This window comes from Stegodyphus dumicola, chromosome 6 (assembly GCF_044657685.1).
Source record: "Stegodyphus dumicola isolate Sdum_Otavi_A_Nest chromosome 6, ASM4465768v1".
NCBI lineage: Eukaryota > Metazoa > Arthropoda > Arachnida > Araneae > Eresidae > Stegodyphus > Stegodyphus dumicola.
In genome coordinates, this window is record NC_140773.1 from 9,765,989 (window position 1) to 9,789,339 (window position 23,351).

Below are 23,351 nucleotides of genomic sequence, written 5' to 3' on the forward strand. Positions count from 1 at the left end.
TGGATAAGTGTAATTGTTTAAAGAGGAAAATGCTCTTTACTCTTTGTTAGATTATTTGATTATGAGTAAACACACTGGGGCCTATCAGTACTGAGATGATTGAAAATATCACAATCACTGAGGAACATCCCTACACTGCTGCAAGGATAACCACATTACATATTATAATACAGCACTTATTTTCAGCAAGGTATTCTATTTGCTAATTTTATCAAGAAAAATGTTTTTTATGTAAACAATTTTTACAATATTTATAAAAAATGAAATTCATCTTTTGACATACTCAAAATTTTTTATAGCCTCTTTCTTCTTTCTATTGTTTTTTCATGGAAACTAGACTAACACCCTCTTTTGTTTCACTACACAAAATAACTGTAATATTGCCTTTTATCTTATTCTTAACACAGTTTCTTTTTATGAAATTTTGTATTAAATAAAATGTATCCTAGTACATTATTTGACCTTTCGACTATAACATCTTTAAATAGAATTGAAATTATTATCTGTAATCTCTAAAAAGATAACAATGTTACTTATAAAAGTAAAGTGTTGTAGATAATTTTTAACTTCTCCTCAATTCTGTACATTAGAAAATTTATTTTATCTGACTGGCAAGGGCATAATTAAACTTTTATCATAACTTTAATATATTAAGTTGTAACTAAATTCTTAATATCAAAATAACATCCAAATACAGTTTCACACTAAAATAATTTCTCATATGCTTTATTGCAGCTAAGGAGACAAGATGCTACAATACAATTCCTGAAAAAAGAAAATCAAAGGCTGCAGGGCAGACTTACAAAAGGTATGTTATAAAACCTTTTAATGTTATTTTTACTTTCTTTAAATTTATTTCTCCTCTTGGTGGCAGAAGGGATTACAATGTTTAATTCTAAAATATTATTTTTAATTCACATTTAAAAACTTTTAAAGACAGGTTTTAAAAATGTTGTGAAATTGAAATGTTTACAGTTACTTTCACAAACATGCTAGTAACTTATGACAAATTATTGGGTTTTATGCTAACAATGCAATGCTTGACAGTTCTAAATAATTCACATTTAAATTCCAGTCATATAAATATCATAAATCACTTAACTTTTCAGTGATATATAGAGGTATTTTCTATGTATAAAACACGCATTATACACTGGTGTGCAAAAATTAAGGACGAAGTCGAAAAATTAGCATATCAGCTGAATGAAGAGGCAGAGCAGACAGAAAGACCAATCAGGAGATTAAGTAAGGTGATGTACGGTAGCACATGCGCAGATATGCAGGTAGACGTAATGGGGGAGTGTCTGAGTAGTATAAAGCATGTTGTCCGTGCAAGATCAGTATTTCTGGCAAAGAGATCGCACGCCGTATAGCAGTTAAAATCACACCGAGTTGCTGCCTCAGCAAGAAATGGCGAATAATCCATCTGTTAGACGACATCTGGATGCTTTTACCCGAGGTCGAATCATTGGGAAGTTGGAGGAAGGCCGCAGTGTGACAAGTGTGGCTGCAGAGTTCGGAATTGCTCACAGCATCGTTTCAGGATTTTGGAGACAATTTCAAACTACAGGAACAGCTATCCGGGGGTTTAGTAGTGGTCGTCCACGAGGAACCACACCCGCAGATGACCGGTATATTGCCTTACAGGCCATAAGAAACAGGCGGCAGACAGCGGGAGAAATCGCTAGACACACGACACAGGCGGCAACTGGACGACCGATATCGCGTTTTACCGTGGCCAGAAGACTGCACGGTGGTGGTCTGTTTGCACGACGCCCTGTACGGTGTGTACCTCTAACGCCTGCCCATCGGAGAAGGCGTTCTCTGTGGGGCCGGGAACACTGGAATTGGAGACACAATGAATGGGGACGAGTACTCTTTACAGATGAGAGCAGATTCAGTCTGAGTAGCGATTCTCATCGCATACTCATCTGAAGAGAGCGGGGAAGCCGCAATCATCCCTCGAACATCATTGAAAGGGACAGGTATGGAGGTGGCGGTGTTCTCGTTTGGGGAGGCATCATGCTTGGTAGTCGTACAGACCTTCACATCTTTGACGCAGGTTCAGTCAACGGGACCCGTTATTGTAACGAGATTCTTCTTCCATATGTGCGTCTTTTTAGAGGCGCTATGGGTCCGCAGTTCCTTTTCATGGACGACAATGCACCATGTCATCGCACAGTAGCTGTCGAACAGCTCTTAGAGAGTGAGGATATTGAACGTATGGATTGGCCGGCACGATCTCCGGATTTCAATCCCATCGAGCATGTATGGGATTTTCTAGGCAGACGCTTGGCAGCTCGTACCTTACCACCAGTAACGATTCCGGAGCTTCGATTGGCGCTGCAAGACGAATGGGCAGCAATGCCTCAACAACTCAATGACACCCTCATTCTCAGCATGGGCAGACGCTGTGAAACCTGCCTAGCAGTCAGGGGAGATCATATCCCCTATTAAAGACCGGATGTTTCTTGCTGGACACCCATCACAGGGATGTTTCCGCCTTCAGTCGCATTGCGCTTCATGCTACTTTTTCAATACAGCTTTTATCCCTCTGATTTCTCTTTTAGTAAGTGTTGCTTACATTACTCATGTCCTTACGTATTGGGGATCTTACAGTATTAAATGTGTTGATTTGAAAAGCTTTTGTACAAAGTTACAAAAGCTTTTGTAACAAAGTTTGTTTTGTACAAAGTTATATTGAAAAAACCGTCTCGTCTTTGATTTTTGCACACCAGTGTATTCTGTTATTCCAACAGTCTGAAATGATAGTTGAAAAAATTCTTTTTATACTGGGGTGGTAACAAAAATTTGAAAGGAATATTTTTGTATATTATCTATGACACAACAGTAATTTCACCAAATCTATTTTTCAAAATTCACAAGCATTTAAGCACTTTTATTTAAAGAATTAATAAAATCTTACATCTAAGTTATAAGAATGGGAATTACCAGTCAATGGATGCAACTCAATGTTCATAACGTTAAAATAAACAGATGAAAAATTAATGAAGATCATTTTTTTTTCATTTTTTATTTCTGCATATTTGTACATTTTAATACAATACAAAGTCTGATATATGGAATCGTCAGGACTTCAGTTAATACTATTCTTTAATAATATTTTTCTAAGAAAAAAGAATTTTGTATAAACAAAGAGTTTTTCTGAATCACCACTCCATGTGGCTCAAAGCTGAAATAGCAATACTTCCGGGATTTCAAACCGCACTATAAATATTTGCTGTTCAGTTAATTGACTGATGATTGAAGCAACATCATCATAGTATAAGATTTCAGTTATGCTATCTTCACTTAGCATTTAGAAAATTTCGCTCTTGTGCTATCCCCAAACTTTCAAATTCGTAGCTTTCATTCTCATCATGATGAAGTTTGGTAGTTTGCTATATGTTATTATGATAAGCATTTATAAAATGCACACACATTCTCTTATGATCTTGCAATGTCTCAGACATCAAATTTTATATTAAAATATTTCTGGAATTCTTGGATAGTCTTACTGTTGCATCACTTTTTAAAAAAACTATTTTACTTCATTGTGGGTAAAATTTTAATACCCACTGGCTGGTTGATGGATGTACAATTTCAGGGAAAGACTAAATACACATGTTACCATTTACTAAAACTGCAATTTTGAATAATAATAATAGATGGAACAAAATCAAAAAGTTAAAGGAGTAAATTTCTTTATTAACTGTTCCTCGGAATCTAATTCTTCCCACTCCCTGCTGTTATTCTAAAAAATGAAACCAGTATGAAAAAAAATCCTACTCTAAATAAATATGTCTTAGGGCATTCTGCTGCCTGGCAGATCCTTAAGTTCTAAAAATTTTGCCACCCCTAAATTTTCCACTCGGTTCTTCACTAAATTCAAAGCATTTTGCTGCTCAATGTGGCTGCACTGGCTGTGGTGTTATTGTTTAGGTCAGACTAAAATGCTGGACCCACAAAGGGTGTACGTGACTCGCATCAACTGATATATTGTCATTGCCCCCACTGTGATTCTCTAGAGAAAATCATTTTTATGGCACACTTTTCTTTTTTGAATTAGGGTATTCCCCATTCCTAGATTTTGTAAGGAAAATATGGTTTTGCTGGTGGTCTAGAGATTCGGACATTAGAACATTCCAGATATTAGATGTCCAAATTTTGTACTTTGTACATATACATTTTGTTTATAAAAATAAGTTTAAATTACCATGAAACCCTTTTTCTCTACACTGTTAAAACTTTTACACATGTTTAAAACTAATAATGACTTAGCTGGGTAAATTTTTACTTATCCTGAGTTTGAAATTCAATTTATTAAATAATTGTTTTTTTAGAAGTCAAACAACAAAAATCAGCATTATATTTGCAAATTTTCCATGACTAGTTTTGATGGATTGACTACTGAACAATCTTCCTCAGCTGCCAAAGTGCAAATAATTTGCACCTTTTCCACCAAACCACATGAGAGGACTTTTGGCTCGCTGCATATTTAGAGTACCGACACTATACATTTACAAACATCCATGCCTTCTCCGAGATTCAAACCCGGGCCCTTCGGCACAGCAGTCAGCAACACTAACTACTATACCGGTTAGGCGGCATCTTTGAGTTATCTTACCTTTATTACCCAATCTTATCTCATTCATTTGCACTTTGGCAGCTGAAGATCAGTAGTCAAATCATTGAAACTAGCCCTGGAAAATTTTTAAATATAGCGGTGATTTTTGTTGTTTGACTTCTAAAATTGTCGTTGTTGAGCATATTGTTGCGTGCGTACAGGTTCGTTACGAAATGAATGCACAACTCCGATGAAAAATTAACAAAAATTTATTATTATCACAACAAATATGCTTAAATTTCCTAAAATATTCGTGCAGTATTACAATATCTCACAGTAGTTATCTTTTAACTACTCAAACGTTCAAGATCACTTAATTCAAAGCAGCTAAAGAAAGCTAATCCGCTACAGTCAACAGGAGCAGTTTTCTAAACAACAACAAATTAAGTCACTACTACGAACTGAGAGGTTTTCCTCCTTTTATAAGATCTTAAAATCGCATGCGAAAATTTTCTAGTACTTTCTCGAAATCAAAAAGAGATATTTATTAAATGTTACATGCACGCCGCGCTCTTGTATTTTCAATTTTCCGGCTTAGCCTTCTTTTAATATTCGTCACGCGCTGCACTGTGAGGGAAATAAAAATATTTAATTTACAATTCAACTAACGTTAATTATTTAAATGCCAAATTCGTAACACTGCTCCCTTCCCAAGGACTGCACATCCCGGGCAGTACAATCCCTGGACAGGAAGCTAAACTTACAACCAAGGCATAAGTGCAATAATAAGCATTACATTACAATAATAAACAACATGAACAATAAATAAAACAAATCAAATGCTATCAAATACTAAATACACATTTAGAAACAAAAAGGACCATGGTCTTACACTATTTACACTACATACTATGGCCATAGTAATGAGTTAGCCTGTCGTAATGAACGACTTTAGGTTTAGAGTTCGAAGACTTACGGATCCGAACCACGACGTCATTCAGCCTGTTTAGGACTGTGTACGGACCATCCCAAAATGACTGTAATTTCGGACAGAGTCCTTTCCATCAAGTCAGATTCCACAACCACACCTTGTCCCCTTTGTTGAATCTATGTCCAGTAGCTCTCGCGTTGTATCTGGTCTTCACTTTCTCCGTCGCCAAGTTCATTCGCTTTCATGCAGAACGGTGCATCACTTCAAAACGGGCCTGGACATCTTGGATGTGTACCTCAGGCGATGAAGGCGCATCCGGAGGGCGACCAAACAAGAGATCACAAGGCAGACGAAGGCCACGACCGAAGAGCATCTGAGATCGGGAATAGCCGGTAGTCTCGTGGATAGCACTGTGGTAAGCCAGTAAAAACAGTGGTAATTTCTTGTCCCAGTCCTGTTGGTTTCTGGAAACTACTAATGAGAGGTTATTAAGGATGGTTCGATTGAACCTCTCTACAATGCCGTCCGACTGGGGATGTAATGGCGTCGTTTGAGTTTTGTCAATGCCGAGTAGTTTGCATAGTTCTTTGATTACTCTTGAGGTAAAATTCCTTCCTTGATCGGAATGTAACTGAAGAGGCACTCTGAACCTGGAAATCCAGTGCTGTATCATTATCTCAGCTACTGTAACAGCCTCTTGGTCAGGAATAGGGTACGCTTCAGGCCACTTGGTGAAGTATCAATGACAATGATTATGTATTTGTTGCCATCAGCAGTTCGTGGCAGAGGTCCCAAGATGTCAAAGGGGATACATTTAAAAGGAGCCCCTACGTTGTAACGTTGCAGCTTGCCTCGGCTGCATCTCTTCGGTCCTTTCCAACCTGCACAGGCATCGCAAGATCGGCACCACTTTTGCACGTCATCCTTTGCATTATTCCAGTAAAAGCGCTCACGAACTCTCTGCAAGGTCTTCATTATTCCAAAGTGACCTTCTGTAGGGCTGTTATGTAGTTTTTTAAGGACATCAGGAATCCGGAATCTTGGAAGTATCAATTGCCATCAGAACATCTTCCCATCATCCGATTCGAATTTCCGGTATAAGACGCCGTTTCAAATATGAAGTGAAACCCAGAGTGCCCAGTATAGTTTTGTAGTAGGACTACAGATAGAAATGTCCTGCCAGGTAGGTTTTCTGTTTGATGACTCCATTAAATCAGTTATGGATTTAATGTCGTGGTCTTCCAGCTGGTCTTTCCTGACTTCATCATCACTCCACGGGTCTCGATCAGCCGATGTTGATGTTGTAATTTGTCTTGTGACCGGAGTCAGCAGCTCGTATTTCGCTTCCACCCTGGAACAATATCAGCAGCTTTCTGGGCAAGGTCATCTAGACAGGGTGTCGGCGTTCCAGTGTGATGATCCCTTACGATGACAGATAGTGATGTCATCTCTGTATCTACCTGGCTATTTGACCGTCAGGATTCTTGAAATTTAAAAGCCAGGCCAATGAGGCATGGTCCATGTGGAGGAGGAATTTTCTGCCGTATAGATAATGATTGAAATGTTCTACAGCTTTAACTATGGCGAGCAACTCTTTCTGGGTGACACAGTAATTCCTCTCTGGTTTAGACAGGCACTTGCTCCAGTACGCCACTACACGTTCTTGGCCGTCTATTTCTTGGGACAAAACAGCACCGACACTTTCATTGCTCGCGTCGGTGTCGAGAATAAATGGTCTGTCGAGCTGAGGATACATCAGGATTGGAGCAAATGTTAAAGCCTCTTTTAAGTTGTTAAATGCATCCTCGCATTCTTTTGTCCACAAGAACTTTTGCTTGCTCTCTGTCAGCTTGTGAAGGGGTCCTGTGATGGTAGAAAAGTCTTTCACAAATGTCCTACAGTAGGTGCAAAGTCCAAGGAAACTTCTTAGCTGATGGACATTTTTGGGACGTTTTCAGGATTTAACCGTAGATACCTTTTCAGGATCCATGCGCACAACTTCTGCAGAGAAGACATGTCCCAAGTAAGTCACTTCCTTTCGGAACAATCTGCATTTAGCGGGACTCAGCTTCAGACTGGCTTCTTTCAGTTTCTGAAGCACCTTTCTAAGATTTCTAGATGTTCTTCAAAACTCTTTCTGACGATGATGATGTCGTCCAGGTATATCAGACAGACTTCGTAGGAAAGACTTTTCAAAACAGTTTCCATGAGGCGTTCGAATGTTGCCGGCGCATTACACAGTCCAAACGGCATCACCTTGAATTGCCAAAGCCCTTGTCCAGTAGTAAATGCCGTCTTTTCTCGGTCATCAGGATGTATTTCTACCTGCCAATACCCACTCTTTAAATCAAGCGTTGAGAACCACTTGCTTCCAGAAAGAGTGTCTAGAATGTCGTCAATTCTAGGATGAGGATAACTGTCTTTCTTCGTAACCTCATTCAATTGGCGATAGTCGACGCAAAATCTTGCTGAGCCGTCTTTCTTTCTGACGAGAACGATGGGAGATGCCCATGGACTCGCTGCAGGCTCGACGACATCGCCTTCTTCCATATCTTTTAACAGTGTTCGCACCTCTTCCTGTTTAGCAAATGGTATACATCTTGGATGTTGCTTGATCGGGGGATGATCGCCGGTATCTATTCTATGTTGTGTCAAACTAGTTCAACCCATGTCAGAAGACGAGCAGGAGAAAACAACCTGAAGATCTTTAATGACACGATCGGCAGCATTTCTCTCTTTATCGTTTAATTGTGCATTCTGCAATAACTCCGATGTAATGCTCTCTCAGGACACGGATTCTGGGATGTTACTCTTTCTTTTAATGCTGGTTACTGGAGTACATGTTGCAACCACTTCACCTTTCTTAATAACTCTCGCCTTCTCAGTTACATTGGCGACTCTCTCCAGGATAACCGGTCTGGATAGGTCGACAAGTGCTGAGGCTACTAGTACTCCTTTTGGGCTATTACAGTTATCGGGATATTTTATGATGCCGAAGCGGAAATTTCTATTTTCGGCTATGGATCCAGGAAGTACAAACTCGGTTCTTGTGGGTATTGTGATATCATCTTGAGCTATAATTTTGTGGATAGATTTCACTTCTTCATTAATTCCGAAAATAGGGCGATGTCCTCAGATGTAGAATGCAATTCGTTATTTTTAAAGTCCAAGCAAAAATTGTATTTCCTTAGAAAGTCCAATCCGAGTATGCAAGAATCAGTGATCTCTGCTACATATGCCGTGTGATGGTAAGCGGCACTTCTAAACGTGATGTTAACGTTTACTTTTCCATCGATGTCGATCTTCTCACCGGACACAGTCTGGAGGGTAACGCAGGGCATCCTCCAGATAAGTTTGTTTCCCACTTGCTGAGCCAAATCTTTTCGGATGATATTGCAGGGAACTCCATTAAGATGTCCTATTATGAAAGTCCATTACTGCCACCTCTCACTGCAGAAATCTGAAGCGCTTTAAACTGGGGCTTTTCATTATCTGGCAACCTCCGCCCCGCGAGATGGCCACTAATTAGTTTCACTGCTGTTTTTAGGAGCAGTCTTAACATCCATACCCTGGGGTGTTCTGCAGTTTTGTCGTATGTGTCCTTCAGCACCGCAGTTCCAGCACTTAACGGTCAGTTTCTTATCACCAATATTCCGTCTCAAGGCGTTTAGTTGTCTAGTTAAATTGTCTAGACGAGCGGTGACTTGAGCAGCTCTGACTGGGTGGCGGTCTCGACGAGTGGCTTGCTGGGCTGCCTCGAATTTCATGGCATACACTAAAGCGCTTTTCAAATCTTTAGCATTCGCAGTGCTTTCTGTATTTCAGGGTCCCGGATGCCATCACTGAAATATTGCAGCGACAGGATTTCTCTTGTTTCTGTCGGGCACTCTGAAAAGGTGTGATGTGACAGCCTTTCAACATCCGTGGCGAGCTCCTGAAGTGTTTTGGTGGGCTTCTGCTGACCGGAGTTTAATTGAAGCCTGCTGTAGTCTTTTAAACACTTCTCTCCAAAGCGCAGCTCCAATGCGCCAGATAGAGCTTCAAAGTCTAATCCCTGGTTTTTGGGAAGAGTCTGCAGGATATCCGCTGCGTCTGCTCTCAAAGAAGCGGCAAGATGACAGGCCTTAGCTTGGGAATTCCATCCATTCACTTCCACCACTACAGAAAATTGCATTTTATATACTTGCCAGGAGGTCTTCCCATCATATGTAGATAGCTTCAGAAAGGGACGAGTAGGCATGGGTAGAAATTTAAAGCCTTCCGAATTGCTCCCTGCCATCGCTACGAATTTCTCTAAATTATCAACTTCTTTGGCAACTGCAGATACCCTGTCATCAATTTGTTGTTCGATTCGATGTTGGACAGCCAAAACTCTTCCTTCGATTCGCTGCTCCACAGCAGAAACTTTCTCTTCTATTTTTTCCTTCACGGAAGAAACTCTTCCTGTTTAGCAAATGGTATACATCTTGGATGTTGCTTGATCCGGGGATGATCGCCGGTATCTATTCTATGTTGTGTCAAACTAGTTCGACCCACGTCAGAAGACGAGGATAACCGGTCTGGATAGGTCGACAAGTGCTGAGGCTACTAGTACTCCTTTTGGGCTATTACAGTTATCGGGATATTCTATGATGCCGAAGCGGAAATTTCTATTTTCGGCTATGGATCCAGGAAGTAAAAACTCGGTTCTTGCGGGTATTGTGATATCATCTTGAGATATAATTTTGTGGATAGATTTCACTTCATCATTAATTCTGAATAGGGCAATGTCCTCAGATGTAAAATGCAATTCGTTATTTTTAAAGTCCAAGGAAAAATTGTATTTCCTTAGAAAGTCCAATCGGAGTATGCAAGAATCAGTGATCTCTGCTACATATGCCGTGTGATGGTAAGTGGCACTTCCAAACGTGATGTTAATGTTTACTTTTCCATCGATGTCGATCTTCTCACCGGACACAGTCTGGAGTTTAAAGCCTTCCGAATTGCTCCCTGCCATTGCTACGAATTTCTTTAAATTATCAACTTCTTTGGCAACTGCAGATACCCTGTCATCAATTTGTTGTTCAATTCGATGTTGGATGGCCGAAACTCTTCCTTCGATTCGCTGCTCAACAGCAGAAACTTTCTCTTCTATTTTTTCCTTCACGGAAGAAACTCTTTCTTGAATTTCTCCAACTTTGTTTTCTATTATGCAGGTAGTCTCTTCCTTAACAGCATTCATGTCATTTTTAACGGATTTCATCTCATCTTTAACAGGATCTTTCATCTTGTCCTGTCAAGCATCTATCTTTTCTTTCATTTCTTCTTTAAATGATGCTTGGCCAGCTTCTATCTTTTCTTGGAACGCAGCAAAAGCAGTAATGAGCTGTCTCAATTGTTCTTCAATCGCTCTAGTGATATTGGCATTCAAACCCCACGCCTGACACCAAAAATTCTTGCGTGGGTACGGGTTCGTTACGAAATGAATGCACAAATCTGATGAAAAATGAACAAAAATTTATTATTATCACAACAAATATGCTTAAATTTCCTAAAATATTCATGCAGTATTACAATATCTCACAGTAGTTATCTTTTAACTACTCAAACATTCAAGAGAACTTAATTCAAAACAGCTAAAGAAAGCTAATCCGCTACAGTCAACAAGAGCAGTTTTCTAAACAACAACAAACTAAGTCACTACTACGAACTGAGAGGTTTTCCTCCTTTTATAAGATTTTAAAATCGCGTGCGAGAATTCAAATCAAAAATCTCGAAATCAAAAAGAGATATTTATTAAATGTTACATGCACGCGCTCTTGTATTTTCAATTTTTCGGCTTAGCTTTCTTTTAATATTCGTCACGCGCTGCACTGCGCGGGAAATAAAACCATTTAATTTACAATTCAACTAACGTTAATTATTTAAATGCCAAATTCGTAACAATATTTTAATTTAAAGTAAGCATTTGTTTTGTTTAATAACTACTTTGTAAAATAAGATTTCATTTTTTTTAACCAGTTGAGAGGAAATCTGCACAAGCATTAATTGATGTTTTAGAGAAAGAAGCTGCTGACTTTGAACGCTTTTGTACCATCCAGTATCAAAACAATGACAGTAGATGACTCCTTGATGACTCAACAGTATTCAGTTGCAACTGATGATTGTACAGGTTATTTTCATAATGTATAAGAGGTGTTATTCTCTATATGTAATCTATTTAAAACTTATAACATCTTTGCTTATAAATAACAAGAAATTTTGTGAATTTCTCAGTGGTTCATAAAATACTATGAAAGGTACTTCCTAAATTGGAAATTGATGTAAAATGTTAGTGAAATGTATTCTACAACTGTATTTAGTAGTTACTTCATATAAACAAAAGTAGATCTATAAATATCAATTCAGCTGTTTACTAAATGCAAAAATACAAAGCAGAAAAAAATGCAAACTAAAATAAAACCAAATAGACTGATATCATAACATTTATTACATTATGTATACTGACTAACGAATTTTTGCAGATCATCTGATATTACTGCAGTATATCATTTCTGACACTATTATTTATAAATTATAAAATTAACTACTCTCTTCAGCTAACACTAACATTACATTAAGTTAGGAAAAAAAATTAATTTTTCTAATTTTTCACACAAACAATTCACACAATTTTTCACAAAGAACATTTTCAACATTTGAATTCTTAAACACCAGTATATTAAGTACATAAATTTAAATTATGATACTATATATGATCAATTCTTTAAAAGATAATTCAGTTTAAGAAAAAATTAAGTAGGTTTTATACATGCTCAGATTTATTTTAACTATTCAAAATGCTTTAGCATCACATTTCTTAAACATACTACTAATACTCAATGTTTTGATTTGACTTAATTAAAAATTATTTATTATTTAAAACTATTCCATTTAAATAATAAGAAAGAAAATTATTTCAGGAGGATTTAAAATAAATGTCCCATTAGTATGAAATTTATAAAAAGTAAAGAAAGCATAGTATGTTTCAAATACGCTATTTCCCAAGCTAAATGTACTTTAAAAATGCAAAATTTAAACAAAGGTCATGACATTATTATTTTCTTTGCAAATCTGCTAATAAAAAGCCAATCTTTGCAATTCATTCTACTGGTAAAATCAGAAGAACGGCTATTCAGCTAAATAAGACATTCTACATTAAAAATTATCTAGCTTGTTTAACTCGATGATATATAATTTTTTTCTTGTTAATTACTCTCTTATGCTTTTTTAAGTAGTTTAAATAGGAAAACTGCAAAATTTAACAAAATGAAATTTTAAAAACAGTGCTGTTTAAAAATATTTCAAGCAAAAGTTCCATACATATATTCATAAGAAAATTTAAACACAACAAAAAAGGGGTAGTTTAAGCATTCTGTGAAATATTTTTTAAGTTTTAATAGTTAATATGATTTAAAAGGGACAATTTTTTATTCTTTTACATAAATTAACAAAATAATTTGCAAATTATCTTTTTCTCTCCTAAGTTGCAAATACCGAGTTATAATTTTGATGGCTTTCATCTAATTCAATAGGTTGAAAAAATTAGGTTTTATCTATTATAATAATTACTGTAAATACTCAATAATACTTATTTAGCTTCTTTCTTTGAGCAGAATACAACAAATTCCAAAACATTAGCTCTTCAAACTTGTTTTAATTTTCTTGTTATAGTGCTCAATTCTTTCTTCTAAGCTCTCTGAAACAAACAGTTTTATTAACCATGTTAAGCTGTACATTTATATAAAAATTAAAGTCATTTAAACTAAAAAAGAAAATGATACACCATTATTACAATTTTAAAAACTATAATACATTAAAAATAATGTAATATATATGAAGAACATTATACATGAAAACTTTATACCTTATATATTTATTCATAATTTAAATGATTCATGGTGTAGAAATAAAAATTTAAATATTATTTTGCAATATCGTGATAGATATGAAATAAAAATGTTTTCCTTGTAAATAGAGCTGCACAAATGACAGTATTCAAAATCAAATCAAATTTTAAATGCCATCTATTCATATACATATTCAAATTTACATTCCACATTCCTATACATATTCAAATTTACATTCCAGGATGTAAATGAATTATGTATACTTAATAAAGACAATATATACTCAATAAAATACGTAACACACAAATAAAAAAATTAGTTAAATTAAATAAGATATATTTATATAGATCAGATACAGCCGCCCTACAAAAATTAGATTTTCCAATTAAGGCTACTCTTATTTCAAAAATGTATGTACTTACATTAAATTTTATTTAACTGCTATATAAAACTATTAACTCCCATTTTAGTTACTTATGTATTAAAAGATATCAAATATACTTCATTATGAATTAATAAAAATCATATCTATATTCAGGAATCAAAATAAACTTTTTTTAAAATTCAGAATTCCTTTCATTGATATTTAAAACTTTTTATTAATTTAGATTAATATTGTCAGTGATATATCTACACTTTTTTATTTAAAGGCATTTTTCACTCGTTGTAATAATTATAAAAGTATCTTACAAGAAGAATTCAGCAGTTCATAGTAGAATTCAACAGTTCAGCTAACTGGATCCACACACAGATCCTAAATTTTAATTCTGAGATATTTAATATTCAAACATGTCTACCATCAGAGTAAGATCCTTTTTCCATAACTTATAGAAAATCCTGCAATGCTTTCTTTAAAATGGCCTTCAGTTCAACTAGCATTGCATTTCTCAACTTCCCTGCACTCAAAAACCAAGGATCCTTAAATCAAACATGCTAGCTCATTCAGGGTACAGATAAGAAATTGCATGCTGTGAAATTAGATGGCATGTAGAAAAGTTTCTTTTTTGTTTAGAAGCAACCAGCAAGCAGAACTCTTGCCATAGCAACTGCAACTTAATGATTTAAAATTGGCAAAAAGGTTAAAGTAACAATAACCCTGATGATAATAAGAATATTTCTATTATTACTATCATTATTGCTGTGATCCTTATGGATGTTTGATTTGAATTTTCATATTACTAATATTTACTAGCTGTGGGTTTTGAAAAAAAATGACTGAACTGAAGTAGAAGATTTTTGTCTGCATGGACTTATAGAATTAAAAACATTTTCTGCTTTTCTTTTTCTGTCAGTATTATACAGGACAATGTGCTAACACACTCATTTCATGAGAAAATCCTGTTTGGGGATTTACTGACATGTAGTCTTATCCTTGCAATGGTGGTTATTTTCTTGACTGTTAGTTGTTTGGTTGGCTTGCTTTTTCTCAACATTTTATATCATTTCTCAGTTGCATAGCCCTCAAACATGCAACAAAACTTGTCAGAAAGTCAACATGCAAACAACATTTTTACAACTTTGAAAATATGCATGTAAGGCATATATTTTTTAATTAACCACTAAGAGAAATTAATTCAATTATTTTCAGCTAAAAATCTATGAATATAAAAAATTTAATAACTAAAATATTTCTTATATGCATATTTAAATAGAAATTTTCATTAGATATATAATATTCATTAGATATATAATATTCATTAGATATTTATTGATATTTCTGCTCCAGTATTTATATTATATGCATATAAATACTGGAGCAGAAATATCAATAAATCCATTACTGAAGCAAATATATTACATCAGAAACACTCATAGAGAAAATTAGAATCCATAAACCATATATCCTTGAGGATTCTGATTTCTACAGTGGAAAAAAAATTAAATTTTACACAACCAAGAAATATGCATAAAATCGTATATAAAAATACTCAGAAATTATTTGTAAATTACAAATGTAAAGATTTATAAATAGCATACTTTGCAAGCTTAAGTTCTGAATTAGATAATCTTTTCCTACAATGTATTTCTTCATTTGCCTGCATGTTTACTTTTTCAATAAGAACAGCTTCAAGAATTTTGACCTAAATTTAGTTAAAATATGGCTTGTAGAATTTACCTAAATTTAGTCAAAATATAATCTTTTTTTTTTTTTTTTTATTTAATAATAGGAAAAAATTTTCACAGGCTGCATTTGAATGAAACTTTTTTTCATGACCGAATCAGAAACATTTTGTTTAAAAGCTCCTTCAAATGGTCCACCAAAACTAAAATTGGAAAGTTGTGTTCAGTTAAAAAATTAAATAGCATTCAGCATTTATAACATATGTTTCACTGTCTTTTATGAAGAAATTTAATATTTCTTTTGATTTTATGGCATAGCCTTTGAGAAAATATATGCAGTTTACGGTAACATTATACACAGCACAAAAACTGAAGAAAGTCCACATGCAACATTTTCTTGCCATAATATAAAAGAACAGGATCTGAAAAGTGCTTGATGGGAAAAATAAGGACCAGAATTTGCTGAACTACAATTGGTTACCCTTCAAAATCATCAACTAAACATGTGATGTCACATATATTTCATCATCCATTAAAGGAATAAGTTGATTGTTTTTCATACTATTTTCCTTGCCCTCTCAGTAAAATCCTTAGTTTTATTGGTATTTTCCACAGCTCACACTTTTTAAGGAATTTCCATAGAAACTATGGAGAATTTGTAAAAGTTGAAGTTTATGCAGTTGCTATATTTCACAACTTTTCTGGAACTTCCATATACATTGAAGTCACTTGAAGGTTTCGAATGGGAAAGTGTTAATACTATAAATTTGTGTTAGCAGTTTGTATGTTTCCATCTGACATTTGCCTAAATGTGTACAGTAACACACTGCTCAACAAACTTTCCACACAATACCAATCACAAAGCATATAATTAAGGTAATTACCATTTGAATAATATTTACATTTATTGCACAGATGTTGCCAAATGTACTATTTAATATAACTGGACCAAACTACTTAACAACACAGAATTCCATCATAACTCAATCATGGAATCAATGGGTGTGCTCTATATACATGCTCACATACAATCCATTTTCTGCACTTTTAAATTTTCCTATCTATTCCATTACAATATAAACTGGCAAGTCAAGCTTTAATCATATTCGACAATTTTAATTCCTTTCATATATATAATTAAAATAAAACTTCCTCAGACATAAAGTCAACTTCAAGACATAATAATATATACATATATAATATTCAAATATATCTAGTTGGATTACACAAAAATTATATTTTACTTTCAGCTATACATAAAAGTAATTTTGAACTCTGAAAATAAGAATTATTTATAGTTTATACATAATTTTTAAACAGAATTATTCTAAATGCACATGTCAACAGTTTTAAAAAATTTATTTAAAATATACATATAATCAAAAGAAACAGATGCAGAGATATTTAATTCTTTGAGCAGCAGTTTTCTATATGTAAAAATATGAAATATTTGTTTTAATTGCAGTTCTGGAATTTTGCTTGCTTTACATAACTAAAACTGAACTTGTAATTAATAATATATGTAATAATAAGGATTTCTTACTACCCATCAGAGCTTTCAAAGAAGATAATTAAGCATAAAATTATGCATTCAAAGTAATATTCTTTGGATTTATCATCTATGTACATGTTTGAGTCCTCATATACATATCTTTCCATTTTTCTGCCAGTTCTACACAAGAAAAAAGAACATGGCTTCGTCTTGTGATATCAGTAAATAAAGTGAAAATATATGCATTTCTATCAATTCAAAGTTTATGTAAGTTATATAAATGGAATATGCTTATGTTTTATACTAAATCTGCTATATGTATTCAGAGTGATATGTTTAAACTGAGATTTAAAACTTTGTTTGATAAAAATATTCGTTTAATAAAACTTAATTTTAAAAAGTCAGAAATGTTTTGTTTTGTCTTATCACTATGCTTACAGAACAATAATTAAGTAAATTACAACCAGATTATAAGGGTAATTTAAAATATGTTGCATAATATAAGAGTACAGTAAAATGTGTGAAGCAATCACAAAGTTTTTCAATTGGTTGTTAAAAAAGACTAATAAAAGCAGGTGGTGCTTACAGTAATTTGAAAAACAGATATTGTTTAGCATTCACAAATATTTAAAATGGCCTTGGGTGCTAAGACAGCAGATAATTCGCAGCCTTAGATAAAATTTCAGACCTAACATCAGAAAATGCAATATCCGCAGTACTTTAGATATGTGGTGATCATTCAGTGTTAAAATTTCCCATAAAGGGACAGAAATTTAACAAGGTTCATAGCCAAATTTTAGTTAAAAAAAATAAGCACCTATAAGCACTTTTCAAGCACATTTTAAGAAAAAAAATAAGCACCTGTCTAATTACATTATATACACAACTGCATAACTTCAAAAATTAGACTCATAATTTAAAATATGAAAAATGCAGTATTTATTAAGAGAGAATAAGCATTACCTCAACTATGGAAAATAATTACTTTTTTTTTAAATTTTATGTAACAGTTCAATTTACAGAACTAGTTTACAATGAGAGGGAAAAAAAAAACTATGCAGAACTAAACTATATTACAAGATTTAATGATGAAATTTCAGTTCAAAATAAAAAAAAAACTATGCAGAACTAAACTATATATTACAAGATTTAATGATGAAATTTCAGTTCAAAATAGAGGAAATAAATAATAATAAGGCATATTTATTCTATTCACTTGGAACTTAATAATAAATGCAATTTATTTTTCCACTCATATTGATATTTAACTAATTTAAATCTAAATTCTGAACATTTTCTAAATTTTCATCGTATATCAGTTTTCCCTTAACAGATATTGCAAGCAAAGTAATTTTAGTAAAAAAAGAGGAACATTTCTGAAATCAGAAGACAGAAATTTGCTTCATGCAGTCATCCTTTAACAGCAAAAACTTAACTACCCGCATACTTGAAAATTGGCGAATATTCGGACAGTCGAGCATAACTTGAAAAAGAGGAGCGGAGGGGGGGGGATAGACTGTAGCCGTTCTTTAGATTTTTCCGCTAAATAAATGCTTTTGACATTTCGATATGTGCATCATATAAAAACAAACCAAAGGAACAGAAAAATATTTTGCTTAGCAAGCACAGTAAAACTCTTTTAAGTGTTCATAAACAAATATCGGACCGAACATCAAAATTAATTATCTCAAAATATCGCAAACGTTATTGCGCAATGCGTGCGCCGTAATTCTTCGTAATTCTTCGCTACATGATATTACGCAATCGGATTCAACAGCTGCCGATATTGGGAGAATAAAGAACTAAATAAAGGAAAAGAAAGAGACTTACCAATCTGGGGTGTTTTTCATTCTAATTTTCAACAGACTGCATTACATTTCCGAAATAGAATCCTTCTTTGCTTGGGTTGGTAGACCGCAGAACTTTTAGTCCTATTCAATCCAGATTGGAAAGTTACAAAAAAAAAAAAAAAAAGGCCCGTTGCTTGTTTTGCAACGAACTGTAACAGTTTCAATATTCAAGATTTTGCGGAGAAAGGGGAGAACCTGCCAAACTTCGTACTGTATAATGTATTGGCCAAAAAAATGAAATTATTTTGACTATTCGATTACATTCCCTTTATTTATGCCATTCCGAATATTATTAATTAGAAAGCTAATCTGCGTTAAAATACAACCATTTTTGGAAGTTTACTATACTTCAGCAGTTACTGCAACTATGTTATTATAAACATTCATACATATGCTCATAATATAAGCATAACGATCATAATAAACATGAATATGAACTGACCAAGCGGAACGAAAATGCAAATTATTAAGATCTTGATAGAAATTCAAACGTGTGTAGTATTTGGGTGGGAGGAAAAGAATGCTGAATGTACCGGAATTTTCTACTGCTTTCGCAATTCTTTGACCAACAGAATGACGGGCACCTGTCTGTACTCTCCACCCACACCAGAGGTTATGTTAATAAAATTTAAGAGAAAGGGGGATTAGTTTCAGCTTTGGTACGGGGAAAAATTGCGTGTTCATTTAAAAAAAAGCACTAAAAGCAAAAAATAAGCACTAAAAACAAAAAAAAAATAAGGGCTTTAAAGAAAAAGTAAGCACCTATAAGGGCCTTTATATTTTATTTTCAAATATAAAGACTTACAAGCACTCATAAGGACTGCTATGAACCCTGTTTAATTCTTGAAAAACTTATCTGAAATGGTGCCCATAATATATAACCTGTTTAATAAAATTGGAAACTGGACTTAAAGAACTTGTATAACATTGGGCATATAAATTAATCAAAGCATGCAGGCACAGAGCAGGAAAATTCTAGCTCCCTAAACCAACCTAAGAAAACTCAATTTTATTCTTTCAGTTCAGAGATTCTGAGATCAGAAAACCATATCATGGTTGACTTCCAAAAAACGCAAACAAAATGCAGATTGGTGATAGATCAAGAGATTTAGTAGCGATGAAAAAGAATGAAGCAATAACAACTGCTTACATACAGACTTTTCAATTTAGGAACTGTCATCACTTTTGCTGAAAGACTTCAAATGATTTACTGCACAATTATGTGACTCGATGATTTTCACATTTTTCCAGCTCTCAAGGAATATCTAAGCACCCAAAAATTTTGAAGTACAGAGGATGTCAGAATAACATTTACACAAAGGCTATACACAGACTGTTTGCACATTTTTTAGACAATTTTCATTGTAATTACAGAAATACTTTACCTAAAACTTTTATGTTTTAAGTGTTCTGCCTGATAACCCTTATTCTTCACTATCCTTATATACTGTAATTTTCAGCCTTTTGTAGTATCGGAAGAGGTACTTTATCCTATTGCTCTTGAACAGCTTTCAAAAGTCTAAGGAGGTTGTAGGTCAATGTTTGGACAACCCAACCAAGTCCAGAAGGACAGAAATACATTGGTGATAGATCAAGAGATTTAGTAGCGATATGAGTGAAGGGTATGGTTTTGATACCCATTTCTTGTTCTATTTTTCCCACGAAATTAACATTAAATTTTGATGTTCACTACTTGCTTTGTATTGATGCAATTCTACTGACTGATTTACTGTGTGTAAGTAGAAGGTCTTTCATATTTGAAAATTGGGTATAAAATAAGTTTTTGATAATATGTTGAGTTGATCTTAACATTTTTCTCCACTCTCTTACTTTTTAATTTCCCATTACATGAAAAACCAGCAACAATCATAAATACCTTAGAAAAACTTTCCTTAGATTCCTTGAACTATGTTTTAAGATTTTTTTCTCCTCTTTGATGATAATAAATGGATCTCATTTTATTGCAGTTATTTAAATACACCCTATATTCCTCTATTGTGACAACAACTTTCCATTTTTGTCACGATAAATGTTTCTCATAAAGAATTCCACTGTGCGTTCAGCAATATACCATGGAGAAAGAAGATGCACATTGTTTTTTTGCCTTTTAAAGACTCAAATCAGCATTAATCACTTTGTTTACAGTTGACTTTGAGCATTTTAAAGATTTTGCAGTGGTCCTTTGACTTGGTGGATTTTCTTTTAACTTACTTTTACAATATTAAAAGCATTATATTTTTTTATATGTATCTATAAGCATCTACTTGAAGCTAAACTTTGACGTTCCCTCCCCCCTATTGCTGACAACAATACTTATCATAGTTTTAGATATAAAAAAACCATAGCTTCCACAATGTTTTTTTTAATAACTAGAATAATTTTCTTTGGAAAGAATACAAATATAGCTTTTCATCCATTGCTTCTTTAAAAGCGACATTTTGCATAAAAACAAAACAGTCAAGTAGCAAATGATAATTTACACGTTCAAAAATATAGTTTTAATCAAAAAAAATTCCAGAGTTTTTTTTTTTTTTTTTTTTTTTTTTTTTTTTTTTTTTTACAGCAAATGAACATTATCTAAAAAATGTGCAAACATCCTCTGTATATTCAAAGCACTAGATGATATGGACATCAGAAAATGATTTAATTATAAATATGGCCACATAAAACTAGCCAAAATGAAAAACAAAATCTGTATGCTTTTTATGCCCAAATAAATTTTATTCTTAAAGTAATAAAATCGCACATTCATTTTTGGGGTGTTATTTTGTATATACATATATTTCTTTTACCTAGTACTAAAGTGACTAAAAATTCTTATTCCCCAAAAGAAAGATAAATATTTCATTTCTATTTAGAAATTTATCAAAAAGAATTTATAACATATGTTGAAATTTCTTCTACAAAACAAAAAAGATATAATTCTAGTTATCTATACCATTCCATTTACACTATCAAATGATAAATAACGCATCGTATATATATGGCTTCATTGCAAATTGCTCCTATCATAAAAGCAATGTAGATTATGAGGAGAACTATAATTAATAATAAATCAATAAAATTATTATCTAGAGAATATGATGACTCATAAAATCTCTAACTATTAGCTAAGTAGCTAATGTTAACTCCATTAGAGGATAATATATACTACTGGATTGGTCACATGATAAATCAGTTCATACCATTCTATTCACTCCCAGAAAAAAATCAACCATAGTCAACAGACACTGTATAACTTTAGTGGTTTTGATGAACACTTTTATAAAATATAAGAATATTTCAAATAAAAGAACTTACAATACCCATAAGTATTAAAAGAAAAGATAAAATATACAGAATTAATATCGATCAAGAGTGGTAAACTATTTACCTAGAAAGTACAAATTAAAATCCTTGAATCAAAGATATATTAATATTCATTAAGCAATAAATAATAGCTAATAACTCCTTGGTCTCTATCAAAAAGCAGCTGAAGGTATTGTCAACAAAGCCGTGTTTCTGAATTATAACTGGATGAATTGCAAAAGAAAATAATCAATGAAACTCTCTTTAAATTAAAAATAAAAGTAATTGGTTTCGTTTGGTTTATTTGACAATGGTGAAACACTCGAGGGCTATCTGCCTACGAAAAGGGATGCCTTCATGGAGGACTTTCTAAGGGAAACTGGCTCATATACACATTACACAGTGAGAAAACCATGAAAGTCTAGTGCAGCCAACTCGTTTGCTGAGATTCAAGCCCTGGACCGAGCTACCAGTGTTCAGCAACTTTACCGCTCAGCCGCTGTCGGGGCCAAATAAAAGTAATTAAATGAGAATAAAAATTCAAAAATTTTTAATAAGCAATCATCAAGATAAAACCTGCTTAATGTACATAATACACAAAAAATAATAATTAAATACTAGAAGAAAGACAAGAAGCCAAAATTTTTAAATGAAGTACAGAAAATTTTCAAAAAGTAGTACGATGGACTCAAACTGTCCATCGTACTAAACTTACATAAACTAATTAGCCTTATTGTGATATTAATTTGAAGGAAATGTTTAAGATTTTAGTGGTTTAGATTCCATTTTAACCATCTTTGGTGCTAAAAACAAATGTCACTAATGCTCTGGAAAATCTAGAAATGGAACTAATTAATTTATACTGTGATATACATCTTATTCAAAGATCTGAAGATACAAATTTGCTTAATTTCTATTAGTACTTGTCAAAAGATGAATATCCTCAATTACAGATTTCTGCAATAAAAATAATTGCTTGTTTAGGAGTATGTATACATACAAGGACACGATTTTTTTCTGCAGCTGAAATTAAAGTTTTAAAAGTCTAAGAAAAGAACTAGACTGCTGATAAATATCTAGAAATTGTTGATGAAGATGCTTTCTAGCAATTTTCCTCCAAAGATATAAACTTATGAAAAATTGAAATGCCATGAGATGCTGTAGTTGAAAGGTGTAGTAAAAAACAAATTAATTACAGTTATGTATTTTCTCTGCATGCTTCATAGGAAAATTTAATAAATAACAGGAAGAGAATAAGTTGTCAATTATTCATACATAAATTTTGCCTCTTTTT

At 33.4% G+C, this 23,351-nt stretch overlaps 2 protein-coding genes across 4 annotated transcripts in view; one reads left to right on the plus strand and one right to left on the minus strand.

The window, feature by feature from the left end:
• The window catches only part of LOC118191343 (uncharacterized), a 422,216-nt gene extending 410,580 nt beyond the window's left edge, over nucleotides 1–11,636 (plus strand). Inside the window, exons 12-13 of the mRNA XM_085818089.1 lie at nucleotides 736–808; nucleotides 11,499–11,636. Coding sequence (XP_085674215.1) covers nucleotides 736–808; nucleotides 11,499–11,602 — 177 coding nt within the window. The 3' untranslated portion in view covers nucleotides 11,603–11,636. The remainder of the gene's footprint in view (nucleotides 1–735; nucleotides 809–11,498) is intronic.
• A 308-nt stretch (nucleotides 11,637–11,944) lies between these two features.
• Nucleotides 11,945–23,351, minus strand: part of LOC118191345 (tRNA pseudouridine(38/39) synthase) — a 50,820-nt gene continuing 39,413 nt past the window's right edge. For 2 of the 3 annotated variants that reach the window (XM_035362142.2, XM_035362140.2), the window contains exons 13-14: nucleotides 18,750–18,850; nucleotides 11,945–13,215 (exon numbers count right to left, since the gene is read on the minus strand). In XM_035362142.2, coding sequence (XP_035218033.1) covers nucleotides 18,771–18,850 — 80 coding nt within the window. In that variant the 3' untranslated portion in view covers nucleotides 11,945–13,215; nucleotides 18,750–18,770. The remainder of the gene's footprint in view (nucleotides 13,216–18,749; nucleotides 18,851–23,351) is intronic. The other variant, XM_035362143.2, reaches the window with a different exon arrangement.